This window comes from Typopeltis vanoorti, chromosome 19, assembly GCF_054136105.1.
Source record: "Typopeltis vanoorti isolate ZY-2024b chromosome 19, IOZ_Tvanoo_1.0, whole genome shotgun sequence".
Lineage (NCBI taxonomy): Eukaryota > Metazoa > Arthropoda > Arachnida > Uropygi > Thelyphonidae > Typopeltis > Typopeltis vanoorti.
The window spans coordinates 100,987,275-101,004,638 of NC_143567.1; the positions used below are offsets into that span (position 1 = coordinate 100,987,275).

A 17,364-nucleotide genomic window follows, 5' to 3' on the forward strand; every position below is an offset into this window, starting at 1 on the left:
AATACATAACCTCAATTTAATCTAAAAAAAAAAATGAATGCAGAATGAAGACTTAAGGACATAATTAACTTATGTCTCTCTTAGTTGTCTGAAATTATACCTCCAGCCAGTGCATTATGTCTGTTAATTGCAGAATGAAAAATCCCTGAATTTCTGGGAGGAACTCCACACCACCATCTTCACATGAGACAAGCTAACTCACTTTCAGCAGAAAAGCCCTTATAAAAGTTCTTCAAGTCCTTTACAGGATTTGGTCCAAGGTCTTTTCAGTCTAAAGGCATCATTATTGCCGAATGAGTTACAGACTCCATGGTGTAGGGTCAACAACAATAATAATAACTGGCAGCATATCTTTTGAAACAATTCTATGACGTCTACATTGGGCTTGTTATGGGTGGCACAACTTTCATGAAATAGGATATTCACAGTCATATTTGGACATTTCCAAATGGAGAAACAGATAACAATCAGATAATAATCAAATTATCCGATTGTTATCCGTTTCCCTATTTGGAAAAATAGAGTGTAGGACAGATCATTATAAGAGATTCTTTCTTAATATCATACTTCAGAGCAAATACATTTCAATTTAATATTCAGAAAATGTAGAATGAAGAGAGAAGATGTGATGAAAGTACACTTGAGAAGATATTATAATAATGTGAAAAATATATGGATAGACATTTCAGAACAGCATAAAGAAAACAGTAGAAAAGGCAATATTAATTAATTTAATAATTTACCTTCAGTGGATTAACTGGAACACTAATTCCTTCAGGAAGAGGCTGTGGTTCCATATCAAATGGAACAGTACTGTACTCTGGAAGGGCATCTCTCAAATAAAACAAACAATGGTCCAGCCTCTTTTCTAACTTCAGAACATCAATACTTTGAATGGTTGGGTTATACATGTCATAAACAATTTCTACTCCTATAAAATAAACAATGGCTATGAAAAAGCAGCAAATTTGATAATATTAAATGAGATAAAGGATTGCAAAGTAGCATATCTATAAAGCTGAATAATAGTTTGAATTTTTTTTTTTATTAAAATTATATTGAATATAAAGCCTGAACCAGTATCCTATCAAATCATGATATCAAGATAGTTGCAGAAAGTTTTTTTTTTTTTTTTTTTTTTTTTTTTTTTTTTTACAGAGCATATTATTATATTCTAGTTTTAATCATGAAAATACTTCATGTACATATTTTGTTTCTTCACACTTGAATAGACAAAGTATGTGCATAAAGTGGCCAAGAAGAAATAGCATTTCCACTCTGCTATCATAACCCGTGGCATATATGCCAGTGAATATCATTAGGTGGAAGATCATTTTTCAACATTTGGTATGAGTCTACCACTCTGGGAGGCCCGATGTTACGAGAAGAGAGAGAAACTATGCTTCATCTCTATAGCAGGCTTGATTAATGTGCTATACATTTTAAACCTTTTGTGAATGAAATTATTATAAAAATATATACAGATATAAAATATATATGTGTATATGCTGATGAGACTTGATGAAGAGCAGCCAGACAGGAATTCTGGTAATGTGAGTAGTTAACATTGAAGGAGGAAACCAACAAAATTTCATCATCAATTACTCCAACAGAAAATGTTAGGTCAGGGAGATCAAAGCTCTCCTTTTCTTTCTATCCTCCTACGTTCTTCCTTCATGAATACTGTTTCAATTCAAGTTTCTTTTTTCTAAATCTTTTCTTACCTGATCTCTCCACCTTTTCTGTGGTCTTCCACTTGGTCTTTTCCCCTCAATTTTCATTTAATAAATTCTCCTGGGTATTCTTTCTAAATTCATTCTCATAATATATGTCCAAGTGTATGTGGGCATATCACAACACTCCTGATATGCACATTAAATTATTCTATTTTTTCTTGTTATTTTTTTTTTCTCCCCAACATTATCCTCAAAACTTTCATTTCCATTGCCTCGATTCTACTCATGTCTTTTTCTTTATTAGTCTCCATGTCTCTGCTGCATAAAACTGAATGGACAAAAAAGTAACTTCTGTTAACCAAAAGCATGCACTTCAGTGAGACCTCACTATCAAAAAGCAGACTACTTACAGCATTAAAAAAAAAATTGGCCTCTGAAATTCTCCTCAATATCTCCTGATCAATCTATTATCACTAGAAAACTTCCCAAATATATGAAGTGTTTCATTTCTTCTTTTACACTACAAAGCATTAATCACTAATACTTAAGCATTTCTATATGTATCCTTTTGCTTATGACCACAATTTTTAAGTTCTGCTAGCGAAGGTAAGAAAGTGTTCCCATAAGCAAAATAAAAATAAATTAAAATAAAAAAGCATTCTTTCTCATCCAATAACTACCAGGTTATCATATATTTTTATCATTTCCTAATATTATTTCATTAGAAATCATAAAATAATGCTTTTATCAAAAATTGTTTTTGTTCATCAATTTTTTAACCCAAAATTCATGCACACATACCAAACACTGCTGCACACACAGACTGTAGTGTTCCTGGATTTGAAGTAATGAAAATACAATGAAATAGAACTCCATTTAATCTAGTGTTTTTTCCAATTGATTCTCTCTATAGCAAACATCTGCTATAACAAATCAATCACTAGAACTACTGAAAATTCCTAACCAAAGCCCCATAGATGCAATGCCATTTTAAAATAAAGTCACCACAGCAAACAATCCATTATGACAAACTTATTCCTGTGGTTCCTATGTGTTTGCTACAGTGAGAAGTACTATATTAAAAAATAAAATGGGTTAATTTAAGATACTTCTATAATATCAAAGTTTGCAAATTTAAATGAATCAAAAAATTCACACACAACATATGTGGAAAGAAAAAAATTACAGAAAGAATTTTCACCCATGTTTCATAGTAACTTCAGTATGAAAATTCAGTTTCATATTGAAGATTCCTCTTGAACATGGACAAAAATTCTTTATATCATCAATGATACCCTTAGGATGGAAAGACTTGGGCTTGAATCCTGTCTAAGACATGAAGAATCAGGGCTTTTCAACTGAAGGTGAGTTAGATGATATCATACAGAGGTGGCAGTGTTTTTCGTCATGGAAACTCATGTTTTTCCATCCCACAAACCAGCCATAAGAATACATATACAACTAATAGACATAACATACTGGCCTCGCAGACTAGTCACTTCAGACGTAAATCCAAAACAACCAATCATGACACAATCATTTTTTGTAAGTTATATGTGTTAATTTTCAGATTATGCTTATGTTCCTATTCTTAAGCATATTAAATGAATCAAATGTCCATAACACAGAAAATGAATAAACCAAATACACACACACACACACACACACACACACACACACACACACACACACACACACACACACACACACACACACACACACACACACACACAGACGGTTTATTTGCACGCACCTCCCCAGAGGTGTGGGGGGGGATAAACCTTTCTTCTTATGTGCAGTGTGGGTGGAGGCCTCACTGTTAATGCTCTCCACACTATAATTGTTTAACTATGGAGCCAGCACTTCTTCCATTCAAGGGCACAGCAATAAAGTGGTTTCCATAGGTCAGTCACCAGATAATATGTGGAGACCATACCTGTTGGTAACATTTTGGGAGGATTCCTGATCATCTGGCAAATAATACTGCTGCTTACTTCACCAGGTTGTGCCTCGAGGAAGTTCGAGTACAGCAGCTTGCAGGGGGGACACTGTCCAAGGCAATGCTTGGACTGGAGTTGGGCACTGCCTATGCAGGAGTGGTGACCACGTGTCCTGAAGATGACAAATTAAATATGGAAACAGACAAAAAAACTGGTATGGTGGAGGGTAAATTTATATGGAATAAGAGAGAAATTAGAACATTACAGTAGCTATACACAAGACAGTATTCAAATCAATTTTAACTTGGATCTGAGAACTACGTTAGAAATAAAACAGCTGATCCAAAGATCACAGTTATGAGAGTTTCCGAGAAAAATTTGGAGAATGAAGGCATTAATAGCAAAATCATATTAAAAATCAGGATACTAGGAAAGAACATGACACTGTTAACATTCAAGAATGCATGAGCACAGCTAATTTCAGGGGGTATGGTCACTTAAACAGAAAAGGAGAGAAAGGGTTATTCAGAATAGTCAGAAAAAGATCTAGGTGAACTAATGAAGTCAGAAGTACATTAGAAGACTGAAATATAAGTTCTAGCAATATTAGCATCCTTACAGATAAATTAATTTGGAGGAAAATTGTTGATAGAAAGTCAGCAATAATGTAAACTTTTTATGTTCTACTATCATAGCATCCTGTATGCCCCTTGTGGGTACATATCAGGAATCTGATGATGATAACACACACACACACACACACACACACACACACACACACACACACACACACACACACACACACACACACACACACACACATCCCAAATGTTAATGAGTATTTTCCAGATAATGATCAAAAATATATGTGTATTTGTATATAAAATACAAGTATTTAAATTGTGAATTTAAAAGATCTGGATCTATGCATAACAAAGAGAGAGCTGGACAAAGTGAATCTGTTTGCCAAGTCTTCAAAAAGGATCAGAAATTATCAGTAAGAAATGCATCCTGAAGAGTGAACATACTCAATCATGTAGAACTATTATTAGTATCCTGGAAATCCCCATCAAGGGTACATATTAGGAAGCTATGATGATTTTACTAGGATTTCACTGGTTCAACACCACTTTTTGAAAGCAGAGGTTCCCCTTAAACAACCTCCGTTAGCTTATATTGAAAATAGCACAGCGTATAAGTTAGCTATCCATGTCATTATATCATTCATAGAAAAATAAAGCTCCATGAAAGGCTTTAATGTATTGATTAAACTGTCATCATCATCAAATTATATACCCTCAAGGGGTGTGCAGTACTTGAAAAATTACTAACTTCTATCTATAATTTTCCTCCAAATCAGTCTGTTACCTATCAATACTTCAACATTATCAGATCTTATATTTCTATCTTCTAAGGCACCTTTTACTGTATCAATCCACCTATATCTTGGTCTTCCTCTGGGTCTTTTTCCTGCCAAACTGGCAGAGAACACTTGTTTTGCTAATCCTTCTTTGCCCATTCTGTTTAAGTGACCATACCACCTGAGATTAGCTCTGCTAACACATTCCTGGATGCTGACAATGTCAAGTTCTAATATCCTCGTTTTTAATACGATATTGCAATTGATGACATCTGTTCATGCCCGAAATCTCAGGACTCTCATATCTGCAGTCTCTAGTCTTTGGTCAAGTGTTTTACTTCTGACCCAGCTCTCAGATCCATAAGTTAAAATTGGCTTAATTCTGTCTTGCAGCTAATTTATTGTTTTGGCTAATTTCTCTCTTATTCCATAAAAATTTATTCGGTTGACTTCCTACCATACCAGCTTTGATTCTATCGTCTATTTCCATATTTAATTTATCGTCTTCATTAAAAATCATGCCTAATTAGCTGAAATGTTTTACTTGTTCTATGGGTTCTCCATTCACAATGCAGTTGATATTTTTAATATTTCTGCTATATATTACAACAGTTATTCACTTTTGTCAGGGAATCTTGCAGACTTGTAGCAGATTTATTTAGAAGTATAACATCATCCACATAAAGCAAAGAGCTGACATTAACATCTCAAATTTTGATATCAGGTTTAAAATAACCTTCCTTCCTAATGTGATTCATATAGATAATGAAGGACAGAAGGATAAAATGCATAGTTGTCTGACACCAGATTTATCATTAAACTACCTTCCTGTACTTCCTTCAATTCTAACTGCTGACTTACAACTCAAATAAAGACTAAGCATTGCATGATATAATGCCCCACTGACACCATATAACTGTAGCATTTTGAATAGCTTCTCCCTTGGCACCTTGTCATATGCCTTTTCCAGATCTACAAAACTTAAACAGATGTTTGTTATATTCCCCCGATTTCTCAACTATCTGTCATAAAGTGAAAATCTGATCCTGACAGCCTCTATTTGGCCTGAATCCACTTGTTCTTCACCAAGCTTCTCTTCCACAATCCTTCTCAACAGTTTCTCAAGTATACTTGCATATATCTTACCAGAAACACTCAGAGAAATACCTCTGTAATTCTCACATTCAGTTTTATTTCCCTTTTTATATGAGTACTATGAGAGCTCTACTCCAATCATCTGGAATTTCTCCCTCTGTCCAGGCCTTCTGAACTATGCAGTGCAGCCACTGTAAGACTTTTATACCTCCATACTTCAGCATTTCTGGTCGAATATCATCTACTCCTCCTGCCCTTACACATTTCAGGCTTTTGATGGCTTTTTCTACTTCAAGTATGGATATGTATTCTTGACTGCATGCGTGTCAAGTGATTTTTACCACTGTGCTGTCATCACTGCTTGTTTCATTTAGCAGTTTTTCAAAGTAATTACTCCATACTTCAAGGATATCTTTTTCTCGGGTTTTTCATGTCACTTTTATCATCCCCAATTCCTTTTACAGCACTCTTTCCTCTATTTCTGAGCTTTTTCCACAACCTCCAGAATATCTTGCCACCTTCTTGATATTTATTTTCTATGTTCTTACCAAAGTCTTCCCATACTTTTGTTTAGCTAGTTTTACAGAGTGTTTAGCTTTCTTACATTTGTCTCTGTATTCTCTAAGAACACAAGCTGACTTATTTGCCAGGAACTTTTGATATGCTTTCTTCTTTTCTTTCACTGCCTCTTTAACTTCCTTGTCTACCATGGAGTTCTGATTTTTCTATCCTTACAGACAACCTCACCACATGCCTCTCTGGCTGAATCAATCAGTGTTTTCTTCAGGGCTTGCCACTGAATCTCCAAGGTTTGGTTCATGTTCTCAAACTCTTTCTTCAATCATGTTTGTGTATTTTAGTCTACAGTTCACATCCGAGTGCTGCTCAACTTCTATTCGCTTTAAAACTTTCTTGCATGTTCTTCTTTCCAATAAGCACAACGTTATACATCCTGGAGTGATGAGATTTCTAAGGTAATTACAGTATAATTACTTTGAAAGACTGTTAAATGAAACAACCAGTAACAGAACCATACCAGAAAATTTTCCAGATGAATGCAAAGAGCAGTACATATCAATAAGGTAGAAAAGCCATAAAAAAACTTGAAATGTGGAAAGGCAGCTAGAGTAGATGACATTCAACCAGAAATGCTGAAGTATGGAGGTATAAAAGTTTTGCAGTGGCTACACTGCAAAACTCAGAAGGTCAAATTCCCAATGATTGGAGTAGAGCTCTGATAGTCCCCATCTATCAAAAAAAAAAAGTAATAAAACTAAATGTAAGAATTACTGAGGGATTTCTCTACTAAGTGTTCCAGGTAAGATTTATGCAAGCATACTTGAAAAGAATTTGAGAAGGATTGTGAAATAGAAACATGGAGAAGAACAAACTGGGTTCAGGCCAAATAGAAGTTGTCAAGATCAAATTCTCACTTTAAGACAAATAGTTGGGAAATCGTGGGAATATGACAAGACTCTGTAATTAAGTTTTGTAGATCTGGAAAAGGCATATGACAAGATACCCAGAGTAAAGATTTTCAAAACACTACAATTATATGGGATGAATGGAGCATTATACAGAGCAACATGTAATCTATATTTAAGTTGTCAATCAGCAGTTAGAACTGAAGGAAATACAGGAAGATGGTTTTTGATGTGAAAAACTCTTATTCATCATTTATATGAATCACATTATAAAAGTGGCATTAGCCTGATATTAGAATTGGAGATGTCCAACTTAGCTCTTTGCTTAATGCAGATGATGATGTACTCCTAAACACAACTAGTGCAAGTCTCCAGGATTCTCTAACTAAACTGAATAACAGCTGTAATAAATTTGGGGAGGACAATCTGTGAGAATGAAAATCAACAATAAAAAGACCAAAACTATGAAAATAGACAGGAACATGGAAAACTTCAGCTGCATTCTGAATGGAGATCCTATAGAACAAGTAAAATATTTCAGCTATTTAGACAGGGTTTTTAGTGAAGATGGCAGGTTAAATCTGGAAATAGACAACAGAATGAGCAAAGCTGATATGGTGGGTAGCCAGGTGAATAAATTTATATAGAATAAGAGAGAAATTAGCAAAACACCAAACTAGCAGTATACAAGACAGTGTTTAAACCAGTTTTAAGTTAAGCATCTGAGAGCTGGGTTAGAAATAAAGCACTTGATCAAAGACTAACTACCACAGTTATGAGTTCCAAGAAAAATTTGTGGAGTGAACCAATGGCATCAATGGAATCATATTAAAAATGAAGATATTAGAAAGGAACTTGACATTATTAGCATTTAAGAATGTGTCAGCAGAACTAATCTAAGGTGGTATGGCCACTTGAATAGAATAGGTGAAGAAAAGTTAGAAAAGCAGGTGTTTGATACCAAGAAGGCAGGAAAGAGATCCAGAGGAAGACCAAGGTCTAGGTGGATTGCCTCAGAAGAACGATATGACAATATTGAAGTGCTCACAAGTAATAGATTGATTTGCAGGAAAATTGTTGATAGGAGATTAATAATAATAAACTTAATCATGCAGTGCTGTCATAGTAACCTGAACACCCCTTGGGGATACATATCAGGAAATTGATGATGAGGAGGAGGAGGACAGAGAGAGTATGTGAACAGTAGAAAGTGGTAAGCAGGAGAAAGGGTAATATGGTGATATGACAGAAGCCTTTAAACTCCTGAAGATTGTTAGAGAATACCAGTTGATGGAATTTTTCATATGGGAGGTGGGAAGAGCACAAGGAGCCCATGGTGGAATTCAAATCCAAATGACAGTCTGTTGGTTGGAAGGCAAATACGTTAACCACTCAGTCAACCATGCTGGAAAACCGTATTGCTTATTTCTGTTCTAAAACATATTCTCTGAGAAGCCACACTGACAGCATCTAATATTTAATTGGTGCATGCAAGCTTTTTCTAGTGGTAGCTAATGACCACCATCTCTTTTTCCCAGTGAAAACTTTAAACTAGAATAAAAAATTCAAATGCAGACTTTCAAAGGAAACATTTAATCAACTTATTTCTAGTTGATTTTTATTTTTATTTATTTTTATTACAGAACAAAATTTACATTTTTGTAATCAAACTCATTTGAAATTAAATTTTAATCTAATATTACTTACCTTGATGATCGATGACATTCCGAAGGGTAAAGCTGGCTCTGAGTCCAACACCTTCTCTAGCAATGCAGATTCCAACAAATTTGTTTTTTTTTCCAGGAGCATATGGATCAGAAACTGTTACTGACATAATAGAACCTAAAACAGAGAACAAAATAAATAAATAAAATAAAAATAAAAAAATAAATTTTAAGCAAAACATATTTGCATTTACCTAGGTACTTGTCTAAAAATGTTTCATAATTCTATATATATATATACAATTTTATTTTTATGTGAATCTCATTCATGAAAGGTAGTAAGCCTATACAGTAAGTAGTATTAGTGAAATTCATCTACCGTGTAAAGGCATTCACATACATCCATGCCCAAGGCAGGATTCTTGTGAAATAAATAACGATGGAAGAATTACATGCGATCTTGCATAAGGGAGAATGCTTTATAACTAGAGAACACCTCTGCATAACCTGTAAGGAATGCAGAATCAACTATGGCTTCTGCTCCTATGTACAATTATCAACATCTCATGATGTGCTGAGTTATAAGGTATTCACTTGGATAGTGAATGAACAAGGATGGACTGGGCAATTTGAGACTTAGCCAACCAAACTGTATTATGTATTGGCTTAAATCACAAACCACATGATGGGCACAACATGATATATCATGCCAAATGAAAACAGCAGATTTTATTTAACTTAAAAAATAAAATAAAAGAATAATAATAAAACAAAAAACTGGATAAGATGGCAAAACTAATAATAATGATACTACTCTCTATGCAAAGAACATACTCCTTACTTCCTCTGTATATTCAACCAAAAACAAGGTCCCCATTTTCATCAGGAATTACTGAGAAAAATTTTACTGTTCTTAGCACCTCAGAACTGAAGATAAGCAGCATCAACTTGAGAAATATCACTAGAAAAGAAGTAAAACTTGCAGAAGAATTAGAGGTATTATGTTGACATAACTGGCACTGAAACTAGGAAGAAATGAAACAAAAACTAGCACAGTAAAACTCTTCAGGTTGTTTTTGGAACTATTTTCTTAATTTTTTCTGCTTTGATCTTGAAGAGTTTTAATATATCAAAATTAATATTCTTGAGATGAGTCTTTAATTTACAAAATAAGCAGAAGTCCTTAGTCCAAGCTGTAGAAAGAATGTTCCACAAATTCAAATCTCTCTGATAGCTGTTGAAATGAATGAGCTTGTGGGGCTTGCATTATCTTCATGTTGCAAAAGCAGTAGCTGTTCATTGGCATGTACCTGATTAATCCAGTGTTTTCAACTTTCTCAAATTCTTTACATACTTTGCAAATTTATTGCCATTCCTTTCACCATACAGTCATTGAGAATGATGGCTTTACAGTTCCTCAAGACAGTCACAATATGCACTTTGCATACTGTGACTGTTGCAAAATGATTGACCCCAAAATATTAATTTTGGGGTCAATCAATAATGACCCAACTGTGATCACAAATCTCAATTGTTTTGAAGAAAAATACTGCCCTCCTTGTGGTAACACGTCACATAAACTTCCAGTCAAGCCTATTTTGTTTTGCTAATCAGCTGATGGGCTCAACGGATGCACACATTTATTATAGCCCAACTCTTTAATGATTTGGTTGACTCATGTCTAATCCAATGTTAAATTTCAGTGCTTTGATCTTGATTTATTTGCCAATTTTCTCTAAATTAATTTCTTAGCTTTCTACATACAGACATCAGTTACATTTTTGGCCAGCCATCCATTCCATGCCCATAAAAAGTTTGTGAATTTCAAGAGTACTTATATCTTCATATGTAAAAAAATTCAATTACTGTATACTGTTTTCATCATCATCACGAATCATGGGGTCACTGCCCGTTGATGGCTGATGCCTGTTTCACTATCTTCTTCCACCTTTCTTTGTCCAGTGCACAGTGTCGCAGTTTTTGTACACCCATTCCACACCAGTCTTTTATATTGTCTATCCATTCTCTGTATGGTCTACCTCTTCTGTTTAAACCATCCAAAATACCAATCATAAATGTCTTTATCTTTCGGTCCTCACTCATTCTACAGATGTGTCCAAATAATTGCAGCTTCCGTTTTATAATCTTCTGCATTAGATTCTGTTTTGGTTGTATCTTCTGATAGAGCTCTTCACTGGTGATTTTCTGTACCCATCCTATTCTTAGAATCTTCCTGTAACAAGTTCTTTCAAATGCCAAAATTCTTTTTCTTAATTCCTTATTTATTACTCATGTTTCAAATCCGTACAGTACACCGCTGAAGATGCATGTTTCCAATACTCTTAGTTTTGTTTGCAGACTTATCACTTTACTTTTCCAGATGTCATCCATGGCCTTCAGATTTGTTCTTCCCTTTGCAATCCTGATCTTTATTTCTTTTTTACAGTCCAAGTCATATGTCAGTTTACTTCCCAAATATGTGAATTGTTCTACATTTTCTATATCAGTTCCATCCACTTGTATCTTTTGTTTCATGTTCTTCTCACCAAATACCATTGTCTTTGTTTTTTCAAAGTTCATAACAAGTCCAAATCTCTTCCCTTCCTCATTTAACAGTTTCAGTGTTTTTTGTAGTTCTCTTTCGTCTTCTTCAATAATAACAAGGTCATCTGCAAATCTGAGATTGTTAGTTCTCATTCCATGTACAGATATTCCTTTGGCATCTTCCTTCAATTTGTCCATTGCTCTTGCTAAATGTGCGATGAAAATGCTTGGTGATATTGGGTCTCCCTGTCTAGTACCGCTGCTTGTTTTAAACCATTTCCCCAAATCATCACCTATTCTAACTGCTGCAACTGCATCCTGGTAAACATCTTTTAATATAGCTATTAGTTTTTTATCAATTCCATAGGATTCCAGAACTGCTAATGTCACTTTCTAGTCAATACTGTCAAATGCTTTCTGAAAATCAACAAAGCAAGTATATATGTTTTTGGTTTTTACTGTTTTACACACTGACAAACATGTAAAAGGCTTGTATGCAATAACACAAGAAACAACTTTAGATGAAGGTACAAGACTAGACACTTTTCTTTTCAAGGCCACTCACAATGAATTTTAATTTTATGTGTCATGGGAAATCAACTGTCACATTACATAATACTACTGCATGACTGACATTTACAGTAATTTTAGCATTTTGATAATATATCATGACTATGGATACTAGACTGTTCATTTTAATTAAATATTGAAGAGGTAAGAGACTAAATAGGCCTTTATTTAATTATGCTCATTTTATTTTGATCATGACATCTTTATTAATGCTCTATTTAGTGTTATATAAGTTGTTTACTTTATAATACTGAAAATAGGCTTGGTACTAATGTCAAACAATGATTAACACTATAAACCAGCATTTCCCAAACTTTTCTTACTATGGAACACTTCGCAAATCCTGAAATTTTAACGGAACACCTTGGTTAGAGTCGAGTATCATTGGTCTCGCATTCAATATATAGCTAAGCACACACTATCAGCAAAGCAGGCTGTATCGCATCGCAAAAATGTGATACATTTTTGCGTGCTGTCACAAGCATTGACCTTGCTTGTGACAGCACGTTTCCTAGAAAAGTGCTGTCATAAACAAGGTCAATGCGAACTTGTCGCAGCATTTAAAACCATTCCAGGCTCATATTAATTTTGATTTTCACAGAACACTTATTCACTTTCCGCAGAACACCAGTATTCCATGGAACACAGTTTGGGAAACCCTGTTATAAACAATTACGAATATTAAGAATCGTTCTTTAAACCTATAATGCTTGAGATATTGCAGTAAATTACTATAATGGAAAATAAAATGTTTTTTTTGGGGGAATATAAATAGCATTAATAAGAAAACTAATTACAGGCTAGAGAGGAGATGGCAGGATGACCAAGCAGAGATGAATGGAAAATGTTGGCACTCGTAAGCCTTCAACAGAAAAAAAAAAGGGGGGGGACAAATTGGATGAGGCCTATAATCAAAAATGGTTATAAGAAGAAAATAAAGGATATTCAATATTTTAATTCTTAAGAGAAAGATATATTTTCAATACTCTGTACTGGCTAATGCAACATTCTCATGTTTATTATCTTCAAGCTATATGTTTAAAATCAATATTTTAGGATGGAACATTCCTGTGTTGAAAGTTTTAGGACCAGTATGTGCATAGCTTTACAGAACATCATGTAAGACCTATCAATTATGATTCTACACACTATAACTAGTTCATATATGCTTGCCAAGTGAATAGCATATAGATTTGAATCCCACAGTCACATCTTAGTCTGCAGTTCACGTCTGAGAGACATTCAACTTTCTTTTCTTTTCTTTTTTTTTTTTTGATTGGACACTCATTTTTATCCTACTGAACTTAATTCCCTATATGCACCTATATTTTCGAACAATCTAAAGACATTAATATAAACAATAATGTAATTAACAAAATTTTCCTTGTTTTGTGTTCTCTCAACAGAAATTTATGTGCATTTTTATGCTGGAACATAGTGGTAGTAATGACTAGTCTAATCCATATATTATCAATAGAAATCTAAAAGGTACTTATTATTGGAAGGGGGGGGGGGGCATCACATCATACCTCTTCTTGAATTGATTCACACTGTCTGCACTCACATCCTCCAAAGGCAAATCCATTCCAGTCACATATTATTTTACAAGAGAAAAATCCAGCTCTTGATTGTATTCATTCTCAACTTAGATGGATGTCCTTTCCCCACACTCCATAAAATCAAAAATTCCATATACTATTATCCTGTATGACCTGTTCAGAAGTTTAGTCTCTATCATATCACCCCTCTTAAGAATAAATACTAAATATTAATACTCTTAAGAATAAAATACTAATACTTTTAAGAATAAAAATATAAAAAATAAACTCATGAAAAACAATGTTTTTTTCACCTATGTTCCACAAGCATTACAAAAATGGAAGTGATTAAACAACAGAATATTGTAATGTGCTATTCAAGATTATTCAAATTACCAACATAAAATTCTGGAATGTCAATAACTTTTCTTCTTTTAAGCATATCCATTCTTTCCAATTTTTCTCTTATTGGATGCCGCAGACTCATCAAAACTTCTGGAAGGAATTCAGGGAAAATATATCTATAAAAAAAAAATCAATTACTAATAAAGAAAATTACTACATTTAGAGGGAAATATATTAAGCAACAAATGTTAACTAATTTCATCTGCAATATTTAATGCTGTATGAAACAGAAGACCTTGGAGAATATATTTCATACAGCATTAAATATTGCTGTATGAAATATATTCTCCAAGGTCTTCTATTTCATACAGCATTAAATATTGCAGATGCCTTTCCTTTCCTTTCCTGGCCATTTTGTATGAAGCAGATTGCCTACGTGTTTAAATATTGCCAGAAGCTGTTTAAAATTTAGTTTTTCATACCGTGCATCCATGGTTAGATCCAAGCCTTGTTCTGTAGAGCAGGATATGTCTTTCTCTTTCCACAATAATAAGTAGACAGTTTCTAATGAAGTGAATGAAGCAATGAAACAATGGTGATTCTAATGGCAGTAGGCCTTGTGTTTTGAAATATGTTGACTAACCTACACAGCTGATTCTTTGGTGTATAAAAATAGACCTCTTTGAAAAATAAACCGATTGTTTATAGTAGTAAAACTATTTACTACTAGTAAATTAACTAGTCAAAATTCCTTAAATCACATTTTATATCAATTATCAAACAAATGTTAACTAATTTCATCTGCAATATTTAATGCTGTATGAAATAGAAGACCTTGGAGAATATAAGTAAGGAAATCATTATACACATTCCTAAAATGCTGCATTTCATGTCCCCCCCCCTTGTATTATGACACCATTCAGTATCACAACAATCATATTATAGATATAATTTTGTTTTGCTTGCTTTTGCAATTATGGGTTAATGATTCTACATTTTAATAGAGATCATAATATTTAATAATATTAAATATCGTTAAATTCCAACCAGCCAATCAAAAATTAAAAGAATTATCATTTATTATCAACTGAAGACAGTTCCATAATAATAAAATATTCGTTAACTAGTCTTATACCAAAGAATAACAATGGAACTAGGGAAGAGAAGAAACTTTTGTCTGTAAATTTAAAAAAAAAAAACTACTTCGCATCTGTGTATGCACAATTCATGAGAGTGATCATGATCACCTAGGTGACCAACTGCAAGAAAACTTCTGTTAGGAAAGGATACATCTGAAACTACAAGGTCAGTCAAGGTGAAAAGCTTTGAAGCTGTAGCATGAAATGAAGAGTTAAGTGGAAAGGAGAGAAATGCTGCTTAGTCACTGATTAAAAGCTAATTAACAGAAGCAGTGTGTGAATGTATTCCACAAGTCAAAAGGCTGAATAAGGTAGGTGAAAAATAAACAAATGAAGAGATTATGCTTGCAATTTGGAAAAAGACAAATAAAAAAAACTATGGGAAACACAACTTAAACACTGGTAATAATCAGTCATGAATACAAAGACTAGGCCAATAGAGTGACCTACCAAGGAGAACAAAAGTGCAGCATAAGGAGAGACATTAGCCAAATCCAAGAAAAATCCTAGAGAGTTCTTTTGACATGTGGCAAGTAGAAGAAAGAATGATTATAGTAAGATAACGTCAATGGATGAAAGTGGTAATTGGTAATGCTGCAGTATTCAGTAGAGCAATTCATCTGGCTATTTCATCCTTATAAATGTGACATCATGAGAGGTTCAAGTGTATAGAGAATGGAAGAAGATTAACTGACGACAAGCAAGCAGGAGAGGTATATGGGGAATTAAGTAAATAAATAAGTAAAGTAGATAAATTTGATAAAACTTGATATTAATATGATATCAAGATAAGACTAGTGCTAAAAATTATAGGTCAATCTCTGAATCTGGAGTTGTGGTTAAGGTGTTGCAGGAGGTTGACAAGTTAGGATATAGATTCCAGTCAACAGAACTGGAATCTCATAACTTATTTTAATAGTATTACAACACCAAACAAACTAAATTAAAAAAAGGTGTTTATTAATTGGCTTATATTGTGCTGGATTTCAAACCAGCATTTTCTCAGCATAAAACAACATGTTGCAGTTTACACCTGACAACGAGTAAATGAAACAATTCAAATTATAACAGGCAAAAGATCTGAAGTCCTAATTTGGCATCCTCTAATAACGGAATCTGCCTTTCTGATCATGTACCAGAAATGTGCCACTGGAGTGAACAGAAAGGCACCTAGTCCTTCCAGGACCAAAACATGGTACCAACATAAACACCAGTGAAATGCTTATCAATCAAACTAAATCTCAACAAAAATGATGGCCTCAAAGTCCCAAGGATTTCTATTGCTCATCTATGACACACATAGCATCTGTTAAAAGAAGAATTAGCCCAACATAGTAAATACCAGAAGAAAAGAAATTTAATTGAATAACAACACAGTAATCCTCAGGCATAAACAGAAATCTAGAGTATCAGAACTATAATAAACAAATAACTGTTGTAGTTTTAAATAAATATAATTATGTTTATTTTATTTTATTTATTTTTTACTCATTTTTCACCAGAGGCCAGGTTATAGTCAATGGTTGACCAACTAGTTCTCAGCCCACTGCAGTTATGTACCAATGTAGCTTGTGATCCAGTGTATATACCTAGTATATATATATATATATATATATATGTACTCCTGATGATGACTTTGATATAAAGTTCAAAATGTCGAAATTTATTTCAATTTAATTAAAATAAGTTCTTAAATAGTAGTGTGTCCATAATTGTTCATAAAATTTCTATATGTTATTTATTCATTACCTTTTTTTTTTTATTATTATTACATAAATACAAAAAGAAACACACTTGAAAATATACAATACTTTAGCAGCGCCCACATTATTATATGGCAGTGAAATTTGGGCAATAAACAAACAAGATAAATAAAGAATAAAAACAAACGAAATGAGATTTATGATAAGAACTGCAAAATACACATTATTACATCAAAAGAGGAATGAAGACATTTTAAAAGAACTAAAAACAAAATCAACAGAAGAAAACTAAACAATTATAAAAAAAATGGATTGAACATGTAAACTGAATGGCCAACACCCGATATCCTAAACAAATACTAAAAT

The 17,364-nt window shown here is 33.5% G+C and overlaps 1 protein-coding gene across 1 annotated transcript in view; it reads right to left on the reverse strand.

Moving 5' to 3' along the window:
- The window catches only part of mRpL19 (mitochondrial ribosomal protein L19), a 52,838-nt gene that overhangs the window by 3,291 nt on the left and 32,183 nt on the right, over positions 1–17,364 (reverse strand). Inside the window, exons 3-5 of the mRNA XM_090409051.1 lie at positions 14,208–14,332; positions 9,203–9,337; positions 744–931 (exon numbers count right to left, since the gene is read on the reverse strand). Coding sequence (XP_090265177.1) covers positions 744–931; positions 9,203–9,337; positions 14,208–14,332 — 448 coding nt within the window. The remainder of the gene's footprint in view (positions 1–743; positions 932–9,202; positions 9,338–14,207; positions 14,333–17,364) is intronic.